At 40.2% G+C, this 20,068-nt stretch overlaps 1 protein-coding gene across 3 annotated transcripts in view; it reads left to right on the top strand.

Moving 5' to 3' along the window:
* The window catches only part of F8 (coagulation factor VIII), a 515,303-nt gene that overhangs the window by 471,258 nt on the left and 23,977 nt on the right, over positions 1-20,068 (top strand). For all 3 annotated transcript variants that reach the window (XM_075184684.1, XM_075184685.1, XM_075184683.1), the window contains one exon: positions 14,639-14,794. In XM_075184684.1, coding sequence (XP_075040785.1) covers positions 14,639-14,794 — 156 coding nt within the window. The remainder of the gene's footprint in view (positions 1-14,638; positions 14,795-20,068) is intronic.

Here is a 20,068-nt window from a genome sequence, read left to right as displayed (position 1 = left end):
ACCACCCTCGTGTGTTTTGGTTTTGGATCTGTATATTTTTAAACAAATTGCTAAAATATGCTAAAATCACATAATTTTTAAGGGTGTGCACCGGGCACTTTTAGTGTTTTGTGTTTTGGGTTCTGATTAGCTTGAGGTTTTGGGTTCTGATTTGTTTTGCCAAAACACCTGACGAAAGGTTTTGGTTCTGATTTAGGGTTTTGGGTTCTGATTTATTTTTAAAAAAGCATAAAAAGTGCTAAAATCTAGTTTTTGGTTTGTTTTTCACTCCTACGCTATTATTAACCTCAATAACATTCAATAACAATCATTTCCACTAATTTCCAGTGTATTTGGAACACCTCACACCTCACAATATTGTTTTTAGTCCAAAACGTTGGACCGAGGTAGCTTTCTGGACTGCGTAGTGGAGTGGGCCCGGTACCCAATTTGGTACCGGGGCCACAATATATCACCCTCAACTGGTCTGAATTCCACTGCACAGATGGCGGACACCGGATGCACGTCTAACACCAACATAGCAGTTAAGGCTGCAGTTATTTTTTTTTGGAACTACAAAAAAAAAAACGTAGCAATAGAAATGGCAGTTCGTCTTTTTTGGAAATACAGAAAGAAAGAAAGTAGTAATAGAACTGGCAGTTCCTCTTTTTTTGAAATAAAGAAAGAAAGAAAGAAAGTAGTAATAGAAATGGCAGTTCCTCTTTTTGGGAACTACATATAGAATGAAAATATCAATAGAAATGGCAGTTCCTCTTTTTGGGAACTACATATAGAACGAAAATATCAATAGAAATGGCAGTTACTCTTTTTGGGAACTACATATAGAATGAAAATATCAATAGAAATGGCTGTTCCTCTTTTTGGGAACTACATATAGAATGAAAATATTAATAGAAATGGCAGTTCCTCGTTTTTTGAACTACACCAACAATGAACATAGTAATAGAAATGGTAGTTCCTCTTTTTGGGAACTTAACAAGAATTAGAGCATTTTTTTTATTCAGAAATGATGAGTCTCTCTATTAGAGTGTAATGCCCCTTAAAACTCCTTTAAATAAAATAGTAAGTATTCTAGGAGACCCTGTTTATATATTTAAATTGGTTCTGCAAAAATATGCATGATGATCACTGTACAGAGATCTGTAATAGAGCAGCGATTAAAGTGGCCTGATTAAAGGTCATGTAAGATCTTAAAGCACTCACAATTATATAGATACTGTATTCTCGTTAAAGACGCTGCCTAACGTGTATAAAAGTTGGCACTTATATAGCGCTTGCTTCACTGGGTGATGTGAGCAAGCGGAGTGTGTTAATATGTAGAGACCCTATCTAAACATTAATATGATAGAACAAATAGCAGCGCTGTATACGCTGTGTGTAGGTAAGGATCTCAAATACCATGACACTCTGTTTAGCCTAATCCCTGACAATGTAATATCACGGAAAGCCTATTTGATTATCAAGGCCAATGGCTAGCTTCTGCTAAATAAGACAGAGTATGCAGCGCACGTCTAACACCAACATAGCTGTGCCGGTGACATGGCCTGCAGGAATATCTCTGATGGAGATAGAACTAGGCCCCAAAGAGCACATAATGCCAAAAAAAGAGTTGCAAGATGGTATTGTCCTTGGGCCCTCCCACCCACCCTGATGTTGTTGAAATAGGACATGCACACTTTAACAAACCAATCATTTCAGCGACAGGGCCTACCAAACTACTGTGGCTGAAATGATAGGATGTCCCTAGGTGGCCAAGATCCTTACCCCTGCTTATTTGAGCTTTACAAAAGCTACAAATGGCCATACATTTGTTGTCCGGATTCGGATAAAAATAACTCCAGACAGAAGAGGTGGATTTTTGGGTCTTCTGACCAGGCATGACGATGGGCTTTTTCATCCCATGGACAACAACTGTTTCCCCCGCTGGTGGCTCATTTATGATAACCACATCAGCATCCTCCTCGTCAAGTTCCTCCACAACGCCAGCTACATCAATAGCCTCCTTGACACCTTGATTATCCAAATCTGAATCTACACTGTGGGTCATCCTTCCAGCATATGCAGAGGGTGTGCTGCAAATGGTGGATGGAGTCACCTCTTCCCGTACAGTGATGGGAAGGTCAGGCTTCGCAACCACCAACACCCTTGGACTCGCCTTGGGGATTTGTGATGTCATCTGTTTAGAAGACAGAGTTGTTTGCTGTTTTGTTGTTGTTGCTGACAGCATAACTCTCTTCATTTTTTTGAGAGGGGGAGGAGGAGGGCTTAGATCCTTGGGTGAAGCTGAACCACTAGTCCTGAACACGGGCCAGGGCCTAAGCCATTCCTTGCCACTCCGTGTCGTAAATGGCATATTGGCAAGTTTACGTTTCTCCTCAGATGTTTTTAATTTTCTTATTTTGGAAATTTTAGTCAACTTTGGGTTTTTGGATTTTACATGTCCTGTACTAGGAGATTGGGCATCGGCCTTGGCAGACGACGTTGATGGTATTTCATCGTCTATGTCATGACTAGTGGCAGCAGCTTCAGCATTAGGAGAAAGTGGTTCTTGATCTTTCCCTACTTTATCCTCCAAATTTTGGTACTCCATTATATGCAGCACAAGAGAGCTTACCCCTAAACCACACACACTGGGCAAAGACTTTACAAATTATCTGCGGCACAGGAGAGTACCACTGGACTGTAGTTATACAGCAGTACCTATTTTTAGTGACAGCTGCAAGAGTGAACGTAGTGTGACTTTGAATTGAAATAGTACTACCTATTTTTTGTGACAGCTGCAAGAGTGAACATAGTGTGACTTTGAATTGAAATAGTACTACCTATTTTTTTCAACCTAATTTTTTTTTTTTCGTATAATTTTTTTTATATTTATTTTTTTATAACTTTTTAATAAATTTTTTATAATTTTGGTTTAATTTAGAAATAACAATGCCCTTAGCAGAACAGAGCACAGGACACAGCACCACTGGAATCAGCAGGACACAGCACTGCACAAAGCACCACCGGACTCAGCAGGACAGAGCACAGGACACAGCACCACTGGACTCAGCAGGACAGAGCACAGGACACAGCACCACTGGACTGGACTGAGCAGAACACAGCACAGCACAGCACGAGAAATCACAGGACAGAGGACCACCTAACACACCCTCCCTCTTCCCTGATCAATGCCCGAGTGAAGATGGCAGCGGCAAGAGGGGAATTTAAAGGATCCGGGTATCGCAAGATCCGACAGCGGGATTATGAGTCAGAGCCTCATTTTAAGTTTCGGAATCGGCGGGAATACCCGGACATCGCTCGGATCTGACTCTGAATCACACTGGTCGGGTGGGCTCGGATTCCAGACATCTGAGCCAGCTCATCCTTAATAATTTTGCTCTTTTTTTTGATCCTACATTATTATTAACCTCAATAACACTAATTGCAAGTCATTTGCAGTCATTTTTGACACCTCACAGGTCACAATATTATTTTCACACACTTTTGGACAAATACTGCAGAGATCTGGCTAGATGATAAGCGACAGAGCAATGACTCAAACACACAGCAGTTCCTACCACATCTAGCACACATTGGCACACAGCAGTGGCAGAAAAGAAAAGTGGTGCAAGATGGAATTGTCCTTGGGCCCTCCCACCCACCCTTATGTTGGATCTTATAAAGGACATGCACAGTATAGCAAACCGAGCACTTCAGCCACAAAAGTGCCACTCCTTGTGGCTGAAGTGCTTGGTTTGTTTGGGCCCCCACAAAACAAGGTAACAATGGCTTTAAGCCACCTAAGGTAACAGTGTTGTTAATGAATTCTACTGTGGCAAGATGTTGTCATCATCCTCATCCTCATCCTCACCCTCATCAGTGTGTACATCATCCTCACATTATTAATTCATCACCGCTGGAAACCACCGTTACAGAAGTCTCAGTGTTTTGATGTATTTGGCGGGAAAGGCCTTCCTCCCTCGTGAAACTTGAAGTTCATTTTTATGAACATCATCTTTTCCACATTTTAAGGAAGTAGCCTCCTACGCCGATCGCTGACAAGGTCCCGGCTGTGCTAAAAACTCTTTCCGAGTACACACTGGAGGGTGGGCAGCTTAGGCAGTGCAAAGCGAGTTGGTATATGGGTCTCCAAATTCCCTTTTTTTCCTCCCAGTATGTAAAGGGACTGTCTGATGTGTCTATTTCTATGCTGTCGTGAAAATAATCCTCCACCATCCTTTGGATGCTGATAGTAGGATCAGGTGGAGTTACGGCAGAGGTATCACGTTTTTTGGTCAATTCTTTTAGACCAGACCAGATGTCAAAATTTGGTGCAGAGTCATCTGAATCATCCCTGGGTCTCTTGGGAAAACTAAGTTTTTTCCTAGCAGCAGTTGAGTGAGAAACTGAAGGAGGAGACGCCATCCTGTCACGTAACACTTGAACTGTTATCTTGCTCACCAGGAGCTCCTTGCATCTCTTCAGATCTGGGTCAGTTGGAAACAAAGAGAAGATATAGGTCTTAAAACGGAGGATCAAGCACAGTCACCAAAATGTAGTGATCCGATTTCAAGATTTTGATAATGCTTGGATCCTGCTGAAGCGAATAAATTACTTGATCTACAAGTCCGACATACTTAGCGGAATTGCTTTGTTTAATCTCCTCCTTCAGTTTCTCAAGCTGATTTTCCAAAAGTCTAATTAAGGGAATCACTTGACTCAAGCTCGCAGTGTCTGAACTTATTTCACAGGTGACTACTTCATATGGTTTCAGCACCTTGCACAACACAGAAAGTAATCTCCACTGCGCTGAACTAAAATACATCCCCCCTCCTTTCCCAATGTCATGGCTTGTGGAGTAAGCGTGGATGACTTTTCGCTGTTCCTCCATCCTCAGAAGCATATACAGGGTAAATTTCCACATTATCACCACCTCTTGCTTCAGTTGGTGGCAAGGCAAATTAAATTGCTCTTGTAGCTGCTGAAAACTCCTTCACGCTGTTGCCGAATGCCGGAAATGTCCAGATATTTTACGGGCCACAGACAGCATCTGTCCCTGTCATTTTTTTAAAGAGCTCTGCACCACCAAGTTTATTGTGTGAGCAAAACAGGGAATGTGTGGGAATTCACCCAGCTGTAATGCTCTGACAATATTGGTGGTGTTATCAGAAATTACATATCCCGAGGAGAGTCCAACCGAGATAAGACATGTTGCAATGACATCCCTTAGTTTTTGTAACGGATTGTCAGCTGTATGCCTCTTAGTGAAGCCAGTGATACACAGAGTAGCCTGCCTCTGACAAATGTGACGTACTTGGGTACATGCTGCTTCTGTTCCTGCTGGTGAAGGCCAGTATCACTTGTCCACATATCTGTGGTTAAGTGTACAGTGGGTAGAATGGCATTTTGCAGCCCAATAATAATTTTTTTACGGACAGTCTGGTAGAGGTGAGGAATAGCTTTTCTACTGAAATGTGTTGTGATGGAATTTGGTAACGGGGACACAAGACCTCAAGTAACTGTCTAAAATCAGCTGCATTAATAGTGGATATTGGACCAGATCAAATACATCTATGATCCGCTTTGCTACTGGGTGACAGCTTTCATACTTGCTTCCTCTTGCAAAGGATTGTTTAACAGTTAATCATTGTAAACTACTAGTAGTCTTCTACTTAGTCTGCTTCTTGGATGAAGATTCACCCCCAGCAGCAGCAACAGCAGCAGCAGTGGGACTAACGCTCCAGAATTCTTCAGAGGAATCAAGGATAGTGCAGGAGTCATCTAACCTTAGCAACTTGGATGCCTGACTAACTCCGATCGCTACTGAGGATATTGATGAGGATGTAGATTGCAGGCGTCGGGATGTAGGTGAGAGAAGGGTCCTAGCTGATGATGAACTGCTTGTTGTTATTTTTTTACCATACATTTCTGATTTTCCCAACAGCTTGCCATGAACTCGCGTCAAATGGCGTAACATGGATGAGGTTCCTAGATGGTTAAAGTCCCTCCCTAGACTGACTGTGGTTTTACATACACTACAAATGGCTAGACAACTGTTGGCAGGATTTGGGTAGAAATAATTCCACACATAAGAAGTTGCTTTTTTGGTCTTATGTCCAGGCATGACAATGGCCTTCTTCTTATCATGTGCCAGTACTGCTTCCACCGGTGCAGGACTTACACAAACATCATCATCCTCATGAACATATTAGCACCCTGGTTGCATCCTGTTGCAATTTCAAAGTGGCATCCTCAATTGGTGTATCACCGGCTACACTCGGGCTGTTGAGGCACACATCAGCAGAAATGCTGAAAGGAGCCTTCTTTATGGGTACACTATCAGAATGGTCACGATTACACATAGCACTCGTGCATGGACTTTCCACAGGGATTGGTGTCATTTCTGAATCTGAGCATACATTTTCCTCTAATACCTTACTGTTTTATTCCAGCTCGGCTTTTACACGTAACAGTATTTGTGCATCACTTTTGGAGTCTGAATTGCTTGGTCACTAGTGACCTTACAAGAAGATGCCTCAGTAACAATTTTAGATCTCGCACTCATAGAGAAAGGCGAAGGCCTCATTCTTTCTTTGCCACTACGTGTGTAGAATGGCACGTTGGTAATTTTTTTTTTTTCGGCAGATAACTTTTCATGGATTCCAGCTCTTTTTTTTCTTCACCATGGTAAAAAGTGTTTTTTTTTATATTTTTTTCCCTGACTTAAAAAGACTATGTACTTTTACATAGGCTTTACCAGATGACGTACAGGGATTACTATCATCAGGTCTGGTGGCAACAGCTGCTTGCTGATCCTGCTCTTCTGTGTACTGCTCTGAATTCATTTGGATAAAACCCTACACTTTTTGGTGCAAATTCAGAAATAAAGCCTGCAAGGACTAGTATATTGTATTTCAGCAATGACAAATTGAGCAATGGACCTCTTGTCTTTGGGTGCATATAACACCCTACACTTTTTGATGCAAATTCAGAAAAAAAACCTGCAAGGACTTGTATATTTGTATTTCAGCAATGACAAATTGAGCAATGGATCTCTTGTCTTTGGGTGTATATAACACCCTACACTTTTTGGTGCAAATTCAGAAAAAAAATCCTGCAAGGACTAGTATATTTGTATTTCAGCAATAACAAATTGAGCAATGGAGCTCTTGTCTTTGGGTGCATATAAAAACATACACTTTTTGGTGCAAATTCAGAAAAAAAGCCTACAAGGACTTGTATATTTGTATTTCAGCAATGACAATTAGCAATGGAGCTTTCTTTAACACTGCTACCACCCTCCTCTTTCAATTCTGTAAGCTTACCTGCCCAACTGCTCTACACTCTATCCTACCCCTTCTGTATCCCTCTTTCAAATGGCGCTAGATCGCCGTGGAGGGCAGTATTTATAGAATCCAAAACTCGCAAGATCCAAGATCCGACGACATCACAATGACGTTTTGCCTCGTTTTGGAATCCGAAATAGTGCGACACTCAGATCCCCTTAGTTCGGGTGTGTTTGGTTTTCAAGGAACCGAGCCTGAGCATTTCTAATATATATATGTTGTGGCCGGGTCCTGAGTACTCATGCGGCGGCCATCTTGAAATGGACTCCAGCGCCGGAGGGGATTAATCCTCGGCGCCGCGTGGAATGTTGTTAATGAAATTTTGTTTGTAGAAATAAAAATGTATTTTAAATGTGCGCGGCAGTACTGGGTGGGTAGCTAGGCCCCGGGGACTGTTAAAGGGTATTTTAAATAAAAATACATTTAAATGTTTAATGTGTCAGTTCTGCAGCGCCGGTAGTTAACCGGCGTGCAGCACAAGAGGGGTTAACTCCCGGAGCTAGGCACCTGGATTGTAACTATATGTATATTAAGTATAAATGTGTATTTAAATGCAAAATGTATGTGTAGATATGTGTAAAAAATTAGACAGTACTTACCCTGTAATGGGGCTGCAGCCCTGGATCCCCTTCACTGGCTGCCGGAGGGACTTAACAACCAGCCACCTGGAATTAAATAGGTGTAGCGCCTCCTGGGAGTCCCAGGAGCAAAGTCCCTAGTTGGAGCTACAACGAGTGACAGGGGAGGGACTGCTGCCCCGGGATCTGGTTGCTCTCCCCTGGTACTATTTTCAGCCAGGGAGTAGAGCCAGACCCCGGCGCCCAATCCCTTAAAGTCCAATTGGGGCTGGAGATATAAAAGATAAATATCCCAACGAGACAAAGAGGCAACAGGGGAGGAGAGTGGGCTGAGCCCCCCACTCCCTGGCAGCTCGTGGACAGGGGGAAAAGTATAATTCCCCCTGCCACTAGCAGTAATGTTAAAGGTGTTAAACCTCTTTGGGTTGATTCACATGCAGGCTGCATTAATCAATCCAGATTGGTTAAAGGGACAGGAGGATGGAATATACTATAACCTATCTGGCTCTATGTACGAATCTGGTTGTTCATATTAACCCCTTCCATGCTTAGAAATGAAATATGGCTGCTAGTTCCAGATTCAGCCTCCCTTCAGATTGTATGAAAAGATAACACATCCTTAGCCTTAGGTTTACAATGGTAGTGTGACAGGGATTCCTCAAATAACCATAATAGGTTCTTACTAAAGATGGGCGGGCTCGGTTCCCCGAGAACCGAACCCACCCTATCTTTGGCTATCCGAGTACCGAGCCGAGTAGGCTCGGTACTCTCCCGCCCGCTCGGAATCCAAATCAAGGCCGAACGTCATCGTGACGTCGTCGGATCTCAAGGCTCGGTTCTTGCGATACTTGAAGATTATAAATAGACGCCTCCACAGCAATCCATCGCCATTTGACAGAGGGAGAGAGCAGGGTGTAGTCACAGGCTGATTAGAGCAGGGACAGACAATACAATATTCTGATTCCAATTGTGCTAACAACAATCGATAGAGAAGAGAGGAGGATAGAGGAGTCTTTTTTTTTTTCAATATTTGCCACTCAAACTGCTTTTTGGGTGTCCCCCATTATTTTGCCTAAATATTTCTGGCCGTCAAAATTACTATCTGTCAGCAGATTTACCAAATAATTTTTAGCACTCCCCAGTGCTTTTGGGGTGTCCCCCATAATTGTGCGTAAATATTTCTGGCTGTCCAAAGTATTATCTGTCAGCAGATTTACCAAATCATTTTTAGCACTCCCCAGTGCTTTTGGGGTGTCCCCCATAATTGTGCATAAATATTTCTGGCTGTCCAAAGTATTATCTGTCAGCAGATTTACCAAATAATGTTTAGCACTCCCAAGTGCTTTTGGGGTGTCCCCCATAATTGTGCATAAATATTTCTGTCTGTCAAAAGTTATATTTGTCAGCAGTATCTACCAAATAATTTTTAGCACTCCCCAGTGCTTTTGGGGTGTCCTCCATAATTGTGCATAAATATTTCTGGCTGTCCAAAGACATATTTGTCAGCAGTATCTAAAACAATTTGTAGCACTACAAGTGCTTTGGGCTCAGAATGGATTCAAAGCAGTCCACATATGAGCAGAATGAGCAACCAGGTTCTGTCACCAGTCCTGATGGTAGTGTTCCCAGTACGTCATCTGGGCAAGGCGATGTCAAACTACAGAGTGTTTCGAAATCAGTCCAAAAAACACACACCCAAAAAATTTTTACTGTGTTGAAGCGAAAAAGAAGTGTAACTGAGGAAAAGTTAACTGCCGATAAAAAAAAAATTGCCAACATGCCATTCTACACACGCAGTGGCAAAGAAAGAATGAGGCCTTCACCTTCTCTATTAGTGGCAGATCCCAAAAAGTTACCCAGCCTACAATTGGTGCACAACTACTGTTACGCGTCAAAGCCGAGCTGCAAGATAACAGTAAGGCATTAGCGGATAATGTTTGCTCTGATTCACAAATGACACCAATCCCTGTGGAGAGTCCATCCAACAGTGGGATGTCTAATCGTGAGCATTCTGTTAGTGTACCCATAAAGAAGGGACCTTTCAGCAGTTCTGCTGATGTGTGCCTTAACAGCCCGAGTGTAGCCGGTGATCCACAAAATTGAGGATGCCACTTTGGAATTAGAAGAGGATGAGGGGGAGATTTGTGTAGACGACAAGGGCGCTAATGAGGATGTTGATGAGGATGAGGTTGTTTGTGTAAGTCCTGCACCAGTGGCAGCAGTTCTGGCATGTGACAAGATAAAGGCCATTGTCATGCCCGGGCATAAAACAAAAAAATCCACTTCTTATGTGTGGAATTATTTCTACCCAAATCCAGACAACTATTGTATAGCCATTTGTAGTGTATGTCAAGCCACAGTCAGTCGAGGGAGGGACCTTAACCATCTTGAAACCTCGTCTATGTTACGCCATTTAACGAGAGTTCATGGCAAAGTGTTGGGAAAAGCTGAAAGTTCTTCCCAAAAAATTACAAGCACTCCATCATCAGCTAGGAGCCTCTGGTCACCGACATCACGACGGCTACAAAATACACCCACCACACCATCCTCATCAATATTCTCAGTAGCGTTCGGAGTTAGCTTGGCATCACACTTATTAAGGCTGGATGACTCCTGCACTATTATTGATTCCTCTGAAGAAAGCGTTAGTCCCACTGCTGCTGCTGTTGCTGCTGCTGGGGGTAATTCGTCATCCCAAAGGCAGGTCAAGAAAATGAGCAGTCCTACATTTCAGCAATTAACTGTGAAACAATCATTTGCTAGGGGAAGCAAATATGACAGCAGTCACCCAGTTGCCAAGCAAATCACAGACGCCATGGCTACAATGTTAGTGTTAGATCTGCGTCCAATCTCCACAATAAACGCAGCTGTTTTTCACAGTTAATTGAGGTTTTGTGTCCGCGTTACAGAATTCCATCGCGACACCATTTCTCCCGTAAAGCAATTCCACAACTATACCAAAAAGTGAGTAAAAATATAGAGATTGCGCTGAAAAATCCCATTCTGCCCACTGTCCACTTAACCACAGATATGTGGACAAGTGGAAGTGGCCAAACCAAAGACTATATGACTGTGACAGCCCACTGGGTTGGTCATTCACCTTCACCAGCAGGAACAGCAACAGCATTTACACCACTACGTAACCTTTGTCACAGGCAGGCCACTCTTTGTATCACCGGCTTCACTAACAGGCATACAGCTGACAATTTGTTACACAAACTGAGAGATGTGATTGATACATGGCTTATACCACTCGGAATCTCCCCAGGATATGTAATTTCTGATAACGCCAACAATATAGTGCGAGCATTACAGCTGGGTGATTTCCAACACATTCCCTGTTTTGCTCACACCATCAACTTGGTGGTGCAGATCTTCCTACGAAATAACCGTGAGGTGCAGAAGATGCTTTCGGTGGCCCGTAAAATTTCAGGCCATTTCAGGCATTCAGCCACAGCATGTAGGAGATTACAGCAGCTCCAAGAGCAGTTTAACTTGCCCTGCCACCAATTTAAGCAAGAGGTGGTAACTAGGTGGAATTCCACCCTGTACCTGCTTCAGAGGATGGAGGAACAGCGCAAAGCCATCCAAGCCATGACATTGGGAAAGGAGGGGAATCCTTTCAGTGCTGTGCAAGGTGCTGAAACCATTTGAAGTTGTGACGTGTGAGGTGAGTGCAGACTCTGCTAGTTTGAGCCAAGTCATTCCTTTAATTAGACTATTGGAAAAGCAGCTTGAGAAACTGAAGGAGGAGCTGAAAGCAAGCAATTCAGCAAAGTATGTTGCCCTTGTCGAGCAAATACTTCATTCTCTTTACAATGATCCTCGAGTTATTAAGATCTTGAACTCGGATCAGTACATTTTGGCCACTGTGCTTGATCCAAGGTTTAAGACCTACATAGAGTCTTTACTTGTAAATGAGTGAGATGTGAACTTTTGCAAGGAGCTATTGCTCAGCAAGTTGGCCGCTGAACTGGGCCTCGGCTTGACGACGTGTCCTCCTTCACTTTCTCAAGCTGCTGCTGCTTGTAAAAAATTTAATTTCCCAAAAAGAAGCAGATAAGACGCACGGGGCAGACCAGAACAATTTAACATCTGGGCTGGTTTGAAGGATTTTTCAAAATAATGTGTCACCTTGCCAATAACTCCATCCAATACGAGTATAAACATGCAAAGGATGGTGGAGGATTATTTTCAAGAGGTAATTGATATGGAAATGTCAGACAGTCCCTTTCCTTGCTGGGAGGAAAATCAGGCCATTTGGAAACCTATGTACAAACTTGCTTTGCAATACCTAAGCTGCCCACCCTCCAGTGTGTACTCTGAACGAATATTCAGTACAGCCGGGAACTTAGTCAGTGATCGCCGTTGAAGGTTACTTCCAAAAAATGTGGAGAAAATGATGTTTATAAAAATGAACTACATCTTCCACGAGGAAAGCCTTCACCATCAAAGACATCCAAGCACTGACTGTTCTTTAATGGCGGATTCAAGCAGTGATGAATTGATAGTCTGTGATGATGACGTACACACTGATGAGGGAGAGGATGAAGATCCAGATGATGATGATAACATCTTTTTAAAACTTTCTATTTAAGTCTAGGGTGCAATCTACCCCCAAAAAGTAAAGGGACTTGGGGCATTTCCATATCACGTACCGTCTTGAAAGGCTGCTGTTTGGGCAATTTATCCTAAAGGATAGGGTGTCATACACACAGTGACCCCAAAATGGCTTTCTCCATTTCAATTAATATTGTACAGTCTATAACGGATATATTTTTTGGTATTTTCGACAAGTGGAGGGGAGCTTATAGAGACAGAAACCAAACTGGCTTTCTCCATTTCAATTAATATTGTACAGTCTATAACGGCTGAATTTTTTGGTATTTTCGACAAGTGGAGGGGGGCCTATAGAGGCAGAAACCAAACTGCCTTTGTCCATTTCTTTACATATTTAACTATAAGTGTAGGGTGTAATATACATCCAAAGACGATGGCTGCATTGCCAATATGTATAGATGGAGAGGAAGACAATCTGTTTTGTGTGTAGAATTAATGAAGGCCTACCGACCAGGAATTAAACTGTTTTTTTTGATAATTTATTAGCTTTACAATTACATTACTTATCCAAGAAACAGGTGGAGCACTAAATTTGGTTATTTTAGGCCCAAAAACATTGATTTTCCAACAAAATAGCAAAACAAAACCAAACAAAACCAAAACTAAAACACGCAATGGCGGTTTTGCAAAACCAAAACCAAAACACAAAGGTAATCCATATCCAAAACCAAATACAAAACCAAAACACGGGGGTCAGTGACCATCTCTAGTCCTAACACACTGTACAGTGCTCCGCATAGGTGTAAAATCCTTCACCTATTCCCAGATAAACCATAAGAATGTGTCATGGTATGGGATGAGTTGAAAGTTTAGAGTGGTCAAGGATGAGAGGCAGATGGTGTAGTCTTAGATGGGAGTCTTGTCACACTTATATATTACAAATATGTGCAGTACATTATAAATTTATTGTAAGATTAAAAAGTGGGTTGAGGGTGGGTTGTAAATGAGAATTTAGAACACAAAACATTGTTTTGTACATTTAATCACAATATTTTTTATATATATATACAAATATAGTATTTTTCCTAGGAATCCAATCAAGGCTGATACAGCAAGTAAATTAAAAGACAAATCACTAGATTTAATACTAATTATTTTAAAGAGATATCCTTCCTTTCAATTCCGCAATAATGAATTGTAGGGTAGTGTAAACATATATGTAATTTACTCTTTCAATTATGGTTCCTGTTCTGTCTATATTTGTATGTGTGTTTTCAATATCCTGTTCACAATTTATGCAGCTTCAATGTTCTTTGTGCTTCCTTGCCATTTTGTTCCAGTGACCATCTGAATCACCAGGAGAAAAACAGTTCATTTCCTGTAACGTTCACCATCACTGTGCATGACATTTTAACCCTCTCTGTCTTTGCAAGTGTTTCCTTGTCCACATTTGTCTCCAGGGCCATCTTAACAACATTATGGGCCCCCGGGCAAAGCAGTGCACCGGGGCCCCTAGATATAGATATAGATATATAGATGTATACAGATATAGATATATAGAGATAGAAATAGATAGATGTACTTGCTCAGTGACCCTTGCAGGTTTTTTTCTTTTGCAGGATTATTTATTCTCACTAAGAGCCCTGCCTATGGGGCCCCCTTGCCCGTGGGGCCCCCGGGCAGCTGCCCATCGTGCCCAATGGAAAAGATGGCCCTGTTTGTCTCCTGTTTCATACAGGTTTCTTGATTGGTCTTGTTTAGTGCCAACTACATTCTGTAGTAAGATTTGTCAGCAACTGGCTCTATATGAAAGGAAATGTGTCAACTGTAGGCTGAAGAACAGGCTAAAACATTGCCTTGGCTCTTTGCTTGTTGTTGAAGCACCTCCCTTTTCAACTTAACTATATTGTCTTATTCTTGTCCGATGTCTTATGCTAGCTGTATTCTTACTATGTCTTTGGGTCCTTTCATATTTGATCCTGATTGTTAGGCATTTTTTTTAAAAAAAAAATCACTTTAACTTTGTGGAGTGGTAAGAAAAGGTATATTTGAAGTATCCAAATAACTAAGTCAATTTACATTATCTTCATCACACATGAAATAGAAAAAAAACATGAGCAGGATAATTGTTATTGAGCTGTTTTCACAAAATAAAATTTTGCTTTCTTACAGGTGGATCTTCTCACACCTATGCTGGTTCATGCTATACAAACTCAGGGTGCTCGACACCGTCTCCTCTCACTATACATATCTCAATTCATTGTATTCTATAGTTTGAATGGAGAAAAATGGAGTCAATATCAGGGGAACACTAGCAACAATCAGATGGTATGTGTTCACACCTCTGTTCATTGCAAGAGGTGAAAACATTTTGTAATAGCAATAATATTTTCTATTTTTTTATTTGTACATGTGGGATAACATTGCTAGCTGTCGGAATTGCTAGTAAATTGCTAGTAAAAGCCAAATAGCACCCCATGACTTCCAGTATATCTGGTATTAGCAAGATTGGGTTAAGGCTGTTTTGGTAACAGCAGTGTCAATCAGTGACATTATGGGAACCTGCAGCATAGTTTCTATGTCAAAGTAAATGGCATCCTATGCTACTGGTGGTAGAATAACCCATGATGATGATTATGATGTCATCAGCAAATAGAGGACATTGGTAGTAAAAGGAAATGATTATGTTCTGCAGGATATATATGGTAAATATCTTTTTCATATTTTTTATTAAAACGGTGTACTTTATTTTGGTACATGAATAATGAATCTTTATCTTACTGAACTTAACCATAAAATATTATATAACATATAATGTATATCTACTGTATTCCCTGTATTTTTATTATTGTTGGTAAGTCTTTATAATTTTTCTTACATTGCTATTTTTATACACTGTTAATAGACTACTATGTAAGTTGCATCAGAGATTTTTAATGTTTTTTATTATTTTTGATCATGAAGGTATTGTTATTATCTCCGTAATTGCAGTTGGAACTACTGATACCACAAGAAATTCGTGGTGCATTTTCAGTGAGATAATAAAATGTTTAGAATGCTTATTTGTGAACTAATTAAGGTTTACATACAAATCTACCATAATAATTTCCAATGAGTGATTTTATATATATATGTATACATATATATATATATATATATATATATATATATATATATATATACATATATATATATATATATATATATATATATATATATATATATATATATACGCACACACACACACACACAGACACCCACAAAACAAAAAAGTTGTTGTCGGTGCTAATCCTTAACCCTGGATATCTGTGTCTATCTAGCAAGATGTAAACATGAGGTATTGGTTCATATTTTAATCAAAACATTTAAGCCTGTATCTCAGCATCAAGGACACCTAATTATATGCAGGTCATACACTGCTTTAAACACCAGTAAGGGCTGGCTTGTGAGCCACACCCATATGAGCTTAAAAAGGCATGATGAACAGTTGCTAAGATAACATAAGGCAATATTTTAAGACAAAATAAGCCTGCACTCAGTATATCCATTATTATCTATGGTACCAGCTGCATCATCATTATCACCATTTATTTATATAGCGCCACTGATTCCGCAGCGCTGTAAAGAGAACTCATTCACATCAGTCCCTGCCCGATTGGAGTTTACAGCCTAAATTCCCTAACATACACACACAGACGACAGAGAGAGAGACTAGGGTCAATTTTGATAGCAGCCAAATAAAGCTAAACTAAGAAAATGTAATAATACTGCATGTGTGTATTCCAGTGAACACACAAATCTGTGAATTGGCAGCTCCACCATTTTGTTAGTGACAGCAATCTCATTCCATGATAGTGCTGAATCTGCAGCTAACCACAGGATGTGACGGCATACCATGTCTGTATTGCGCAAGTAACATGTCCATTAAGGTTTCTGCCTTAATCGTCGTAATTTCATTGCTTTTTGGAATTTGAGTGGAAGAGTTTCAATAGTTTTCTTACATTTTAGATGGTGTGTAACGAACCTTAATCGGACATGGTAAACCGTAAGGTTTTTTGTCCATGGAACATATATATATATATATATATACAATATAAAGTCAAATAAAGATACGGCGCACAATGGTGTGTTACTAGGGAAATTAACCCAAGTTCAGTGGGGAAGTAGTAATAAAATCAACAGTTCAATGTTCCACGCTGGCTGGACGGTCCTCTAGGACCAAGGGTATATGTCCAGTGTTGCATATATAAAACAACAGAATATTAAAAGCATAGGATTAGTAGGAGCAGTGTGTTAGTGATAGCCCATCACCATAGTGTTACACACCCAAGGAATTATATCGCTTATCTGTATGATTAATCCAAAGACTGGAACACAGCTTAATAACTACTTCTCTTTCAATATGTGGTCAGCACTCTCAGCAACTGCAAGTCTGGTCTCCAGTCATATAACATCAGCATACTGTAAACACCATATCTTTCTTCCACTCAGTGGGTAAGAAAAAGAAGATAATACACTATATGGTGTAGTATTTCAAAAGTAACAGTATTTAATCAGAATTAACATATAAAATGCACAATCACAAAGAGTAATGAAAATACAATCTTATCTGAAATTCAGGTATCAGATATACCATATCCTCAGGTACAACAGGAACCCCCACAGTCTTCCACACAGGATTAACTGATGGTATGGTGATCCGATATACACAGGAACGATTAGAAAAGAGCCTCTACGCATTTTGTCCTCAGCAGGACTTCCTCAGGAGGTGATAAGTGTGGCCTAAACCAGGGATGTATTTAAAGCGATGCGCATCGCCATTTTGCGCATGCGCATTGCGCTGGATGGACTGCTCATGCGCGACTCGTCGGTCTTACTGCGCATGCGCGACTCGTCGGTCTTACTGCGCATGCGCGACTACGGTACTGGCGTGATTTTCTGATCACAGGCAGTCCTCTGTTCAATTGTTAGTAGTGAGATATGAGGGATATTGTATTAGGATGTGAGGGATGCAGTAACTCACAATAATTATAGTAGTGATAAAGCTCAAGATATAGCGGTGGCCATCTTGGTAAAGGAATTTTAATGGATCAGCCTGATTGTCGGCCATTTTGGTGCAGGTGATATAATAGAGTATAGCGGTGGCCATCTTGGTAAAGGAGAAATAAATAAATGGCTCCAGAAATAGGCCATCTTAGTAAAGGTGCTAGAGTGCTATAAGTGCTAGTGCTTAGGAAATAGTGATAAATAACCGGGATCTATAGATCCAATATAAGTGAACATACTTTCTGGTATGAAACATATAAATATACAGTACATATATAAATAATAAGTAGTGAGTAATATTGTAAACATATCCTTAACAGTTACAATTATACAGTATAGTTTAAAATACATAACAGGGAGGGCTCAGATATGTATTACAATTATAAGATATACCATTACAAAATATTAGCTTAAAACAATACGTAGCAGGGGGGGATAACTCAGGTGAATCATTCTATAGTATTAATAGAATAAAATTCATAAAAATCATAAAAGACATATAAAAGTCATCGAAAAGGTGCAATCTAATAGCCTTCATTAAAACCAGCGGGGGCCAAGGTGCCTAATTGAAAGATCCAGAACATCTCACATCTGGAAACTTTGTCTGGATATCGCCCCCTCTTGGACCTAATCGAACATTTTCAATTCCTTTGAATGTAAGGGAACTAGGGTCTGAATTATGTGTGCTGATAAAATGTTTAGAGACTGAATGTGATTCTATTCGATTTTTTATATTGCGGACATGTTCTTGTATCCGCAATTTCAATGGTCTTTTAGTTTTGCCCACATACTTCAATCCACATGAGCATTCTAAAAGGTAAATCACGGATGATGTTTGGCAATTCATGAATTGTTTAATATCATATTTCATACTATTGTCATGATTGTAAAATATTTTCTTGTCTGGATGTGCATATTTGCACATATTACAGTGATTACATTTGTTAGATCCCTTGATTTCCAGGAATGTTTTTCTAGAGTTCAAAGTACCTTCTGGTATCATGCTGGGGGCTAAGGCGTCTTTAAGGTTTCTGCTCTTGCGAAAGACAATATCAGGTCTGGTGGGTAGGATATTAGCTAGAATGGGGTCCATTCTCAGTACTTCCCAGTGTTTAGTTATCGTTGAACTAATCCTATGTTCACCTGCACTATAGTTGGTGATGAACGGAACATATCCAGTTTTTGGTTCTTTGTTTCTATACTGCATTAATTCATTCCTGTTGGTCTCCTCTGTTTTTTTCAGAGCCTCTAGTAATAATTGTTCAGGATATCCTCTATCCTGGAAACGTTGTGCATATATGGAAAGTTGGGTTTTACATTGAGACTCATTGCTACAATTTCGCTTGATTCTCGAGAATTGTGAAAACGGGATGTTTCTTTTCCATCTATTGACATGGCTACTTTTAAAATGTAGATAGCTGTTAGTATCAACAGTCTTGATGAAGTTTTGGGTTTCAACTTTGTTGTCTGAGCCCATCAAGACTAGATCTAAAAATTCAATGTTATATTTGTTGTGATTTGCAGTGAATCTAAGATTGTAGTCATTATTTTCAATATATGTTAAAAATGAATCAATAGAATCATCATCTCCCTCCCAGACCAATAGAATGTCATCTATATATCTCTTATAAAATTTAATATGCTTCGAAAAAGGGTTAGGATTGTAAATATATATTTTCTCCCAGCTTCCCATAAAAAGATTTGCGAAACTCGGCGCAAAAATTGTCCCCATCGCGGTTCCGCAAGTCTGGAGATAAAAGGTGTCTAAAAATTTAAAATAGTTATGGGTGAGGATAAAATTAATTAACTCACATATAAAATCTTTGTGATCTTGGGATAAATCGGGGTCAGGGTTTAAAAACTCCCAAATGTTTATAGATATTAATAAATTCACAAGAAAACTAACATTAAAAAGACACTTTGCTAGAAAAGAGACGGCAATAATATCCAACTATGAGAATGCTTCGAAATCGGGCATGAAGCCCACCTTAAAATTTGATCCATTAGAGTCTAGAAGCAGCCACATAGATCTTTTCCAGGAACTAGTAGTTAAAGATTTATGCCACATAGATTATAAGAATCCAAAGAACCATAATCTATCTAAACAAGAATCGGCAGCTATGGAAACCCTAACCAATAATAAAGAAATAATCATTAAACAAGCGGACAAAGGGGGGAGGGGATTGTGCTGCTTGATAGACAAGCCTATATTGAGGAAGCTGAGAGACTTCTAAATGATGAAACATCATACACAAAATTACAAAAGGATCCAACGCCTGACTTTATATCCACTCTGAGGGACACCTTTTTAAAAGGTCTACGGAAATATGTTTTAACTAAAGAGGAGTACCAGTATCTCCTAGTTCTTAACCCCATTATTCCTATATTCTACTATCTTCCAAAGATACATAAATCACTTGACAAACCACCAGGGAGACCTATAGTTGCTGGTATAGATTCTTTAACATCCCACTCCTCAGAGTATGTGAACGTTTTTCTGAGTAAATATGTAACAAAACTAGAGTACTATCTGAAGGACACAACCAGCATACTTAA

Source organism: Mixophyes fleayi, chromosome 9 (genome assembly GCF_038048845.1).
Source record: "Mixophyes fleayi isolate aMixFle1 chromosome 9, aMixFle1.hap1, whole genome shotgun sequence".
In the NCBI taxonomy this organism is placed as follows: Eukaryota; Metazoa; Chordata; class Amphibia; order Anura; family Limnodynastidae; genus Mixophyes; species Mixophyes fleayi.
This window is presented reverse-complemented; position numbering and strand designations above follow the sequence as displayed.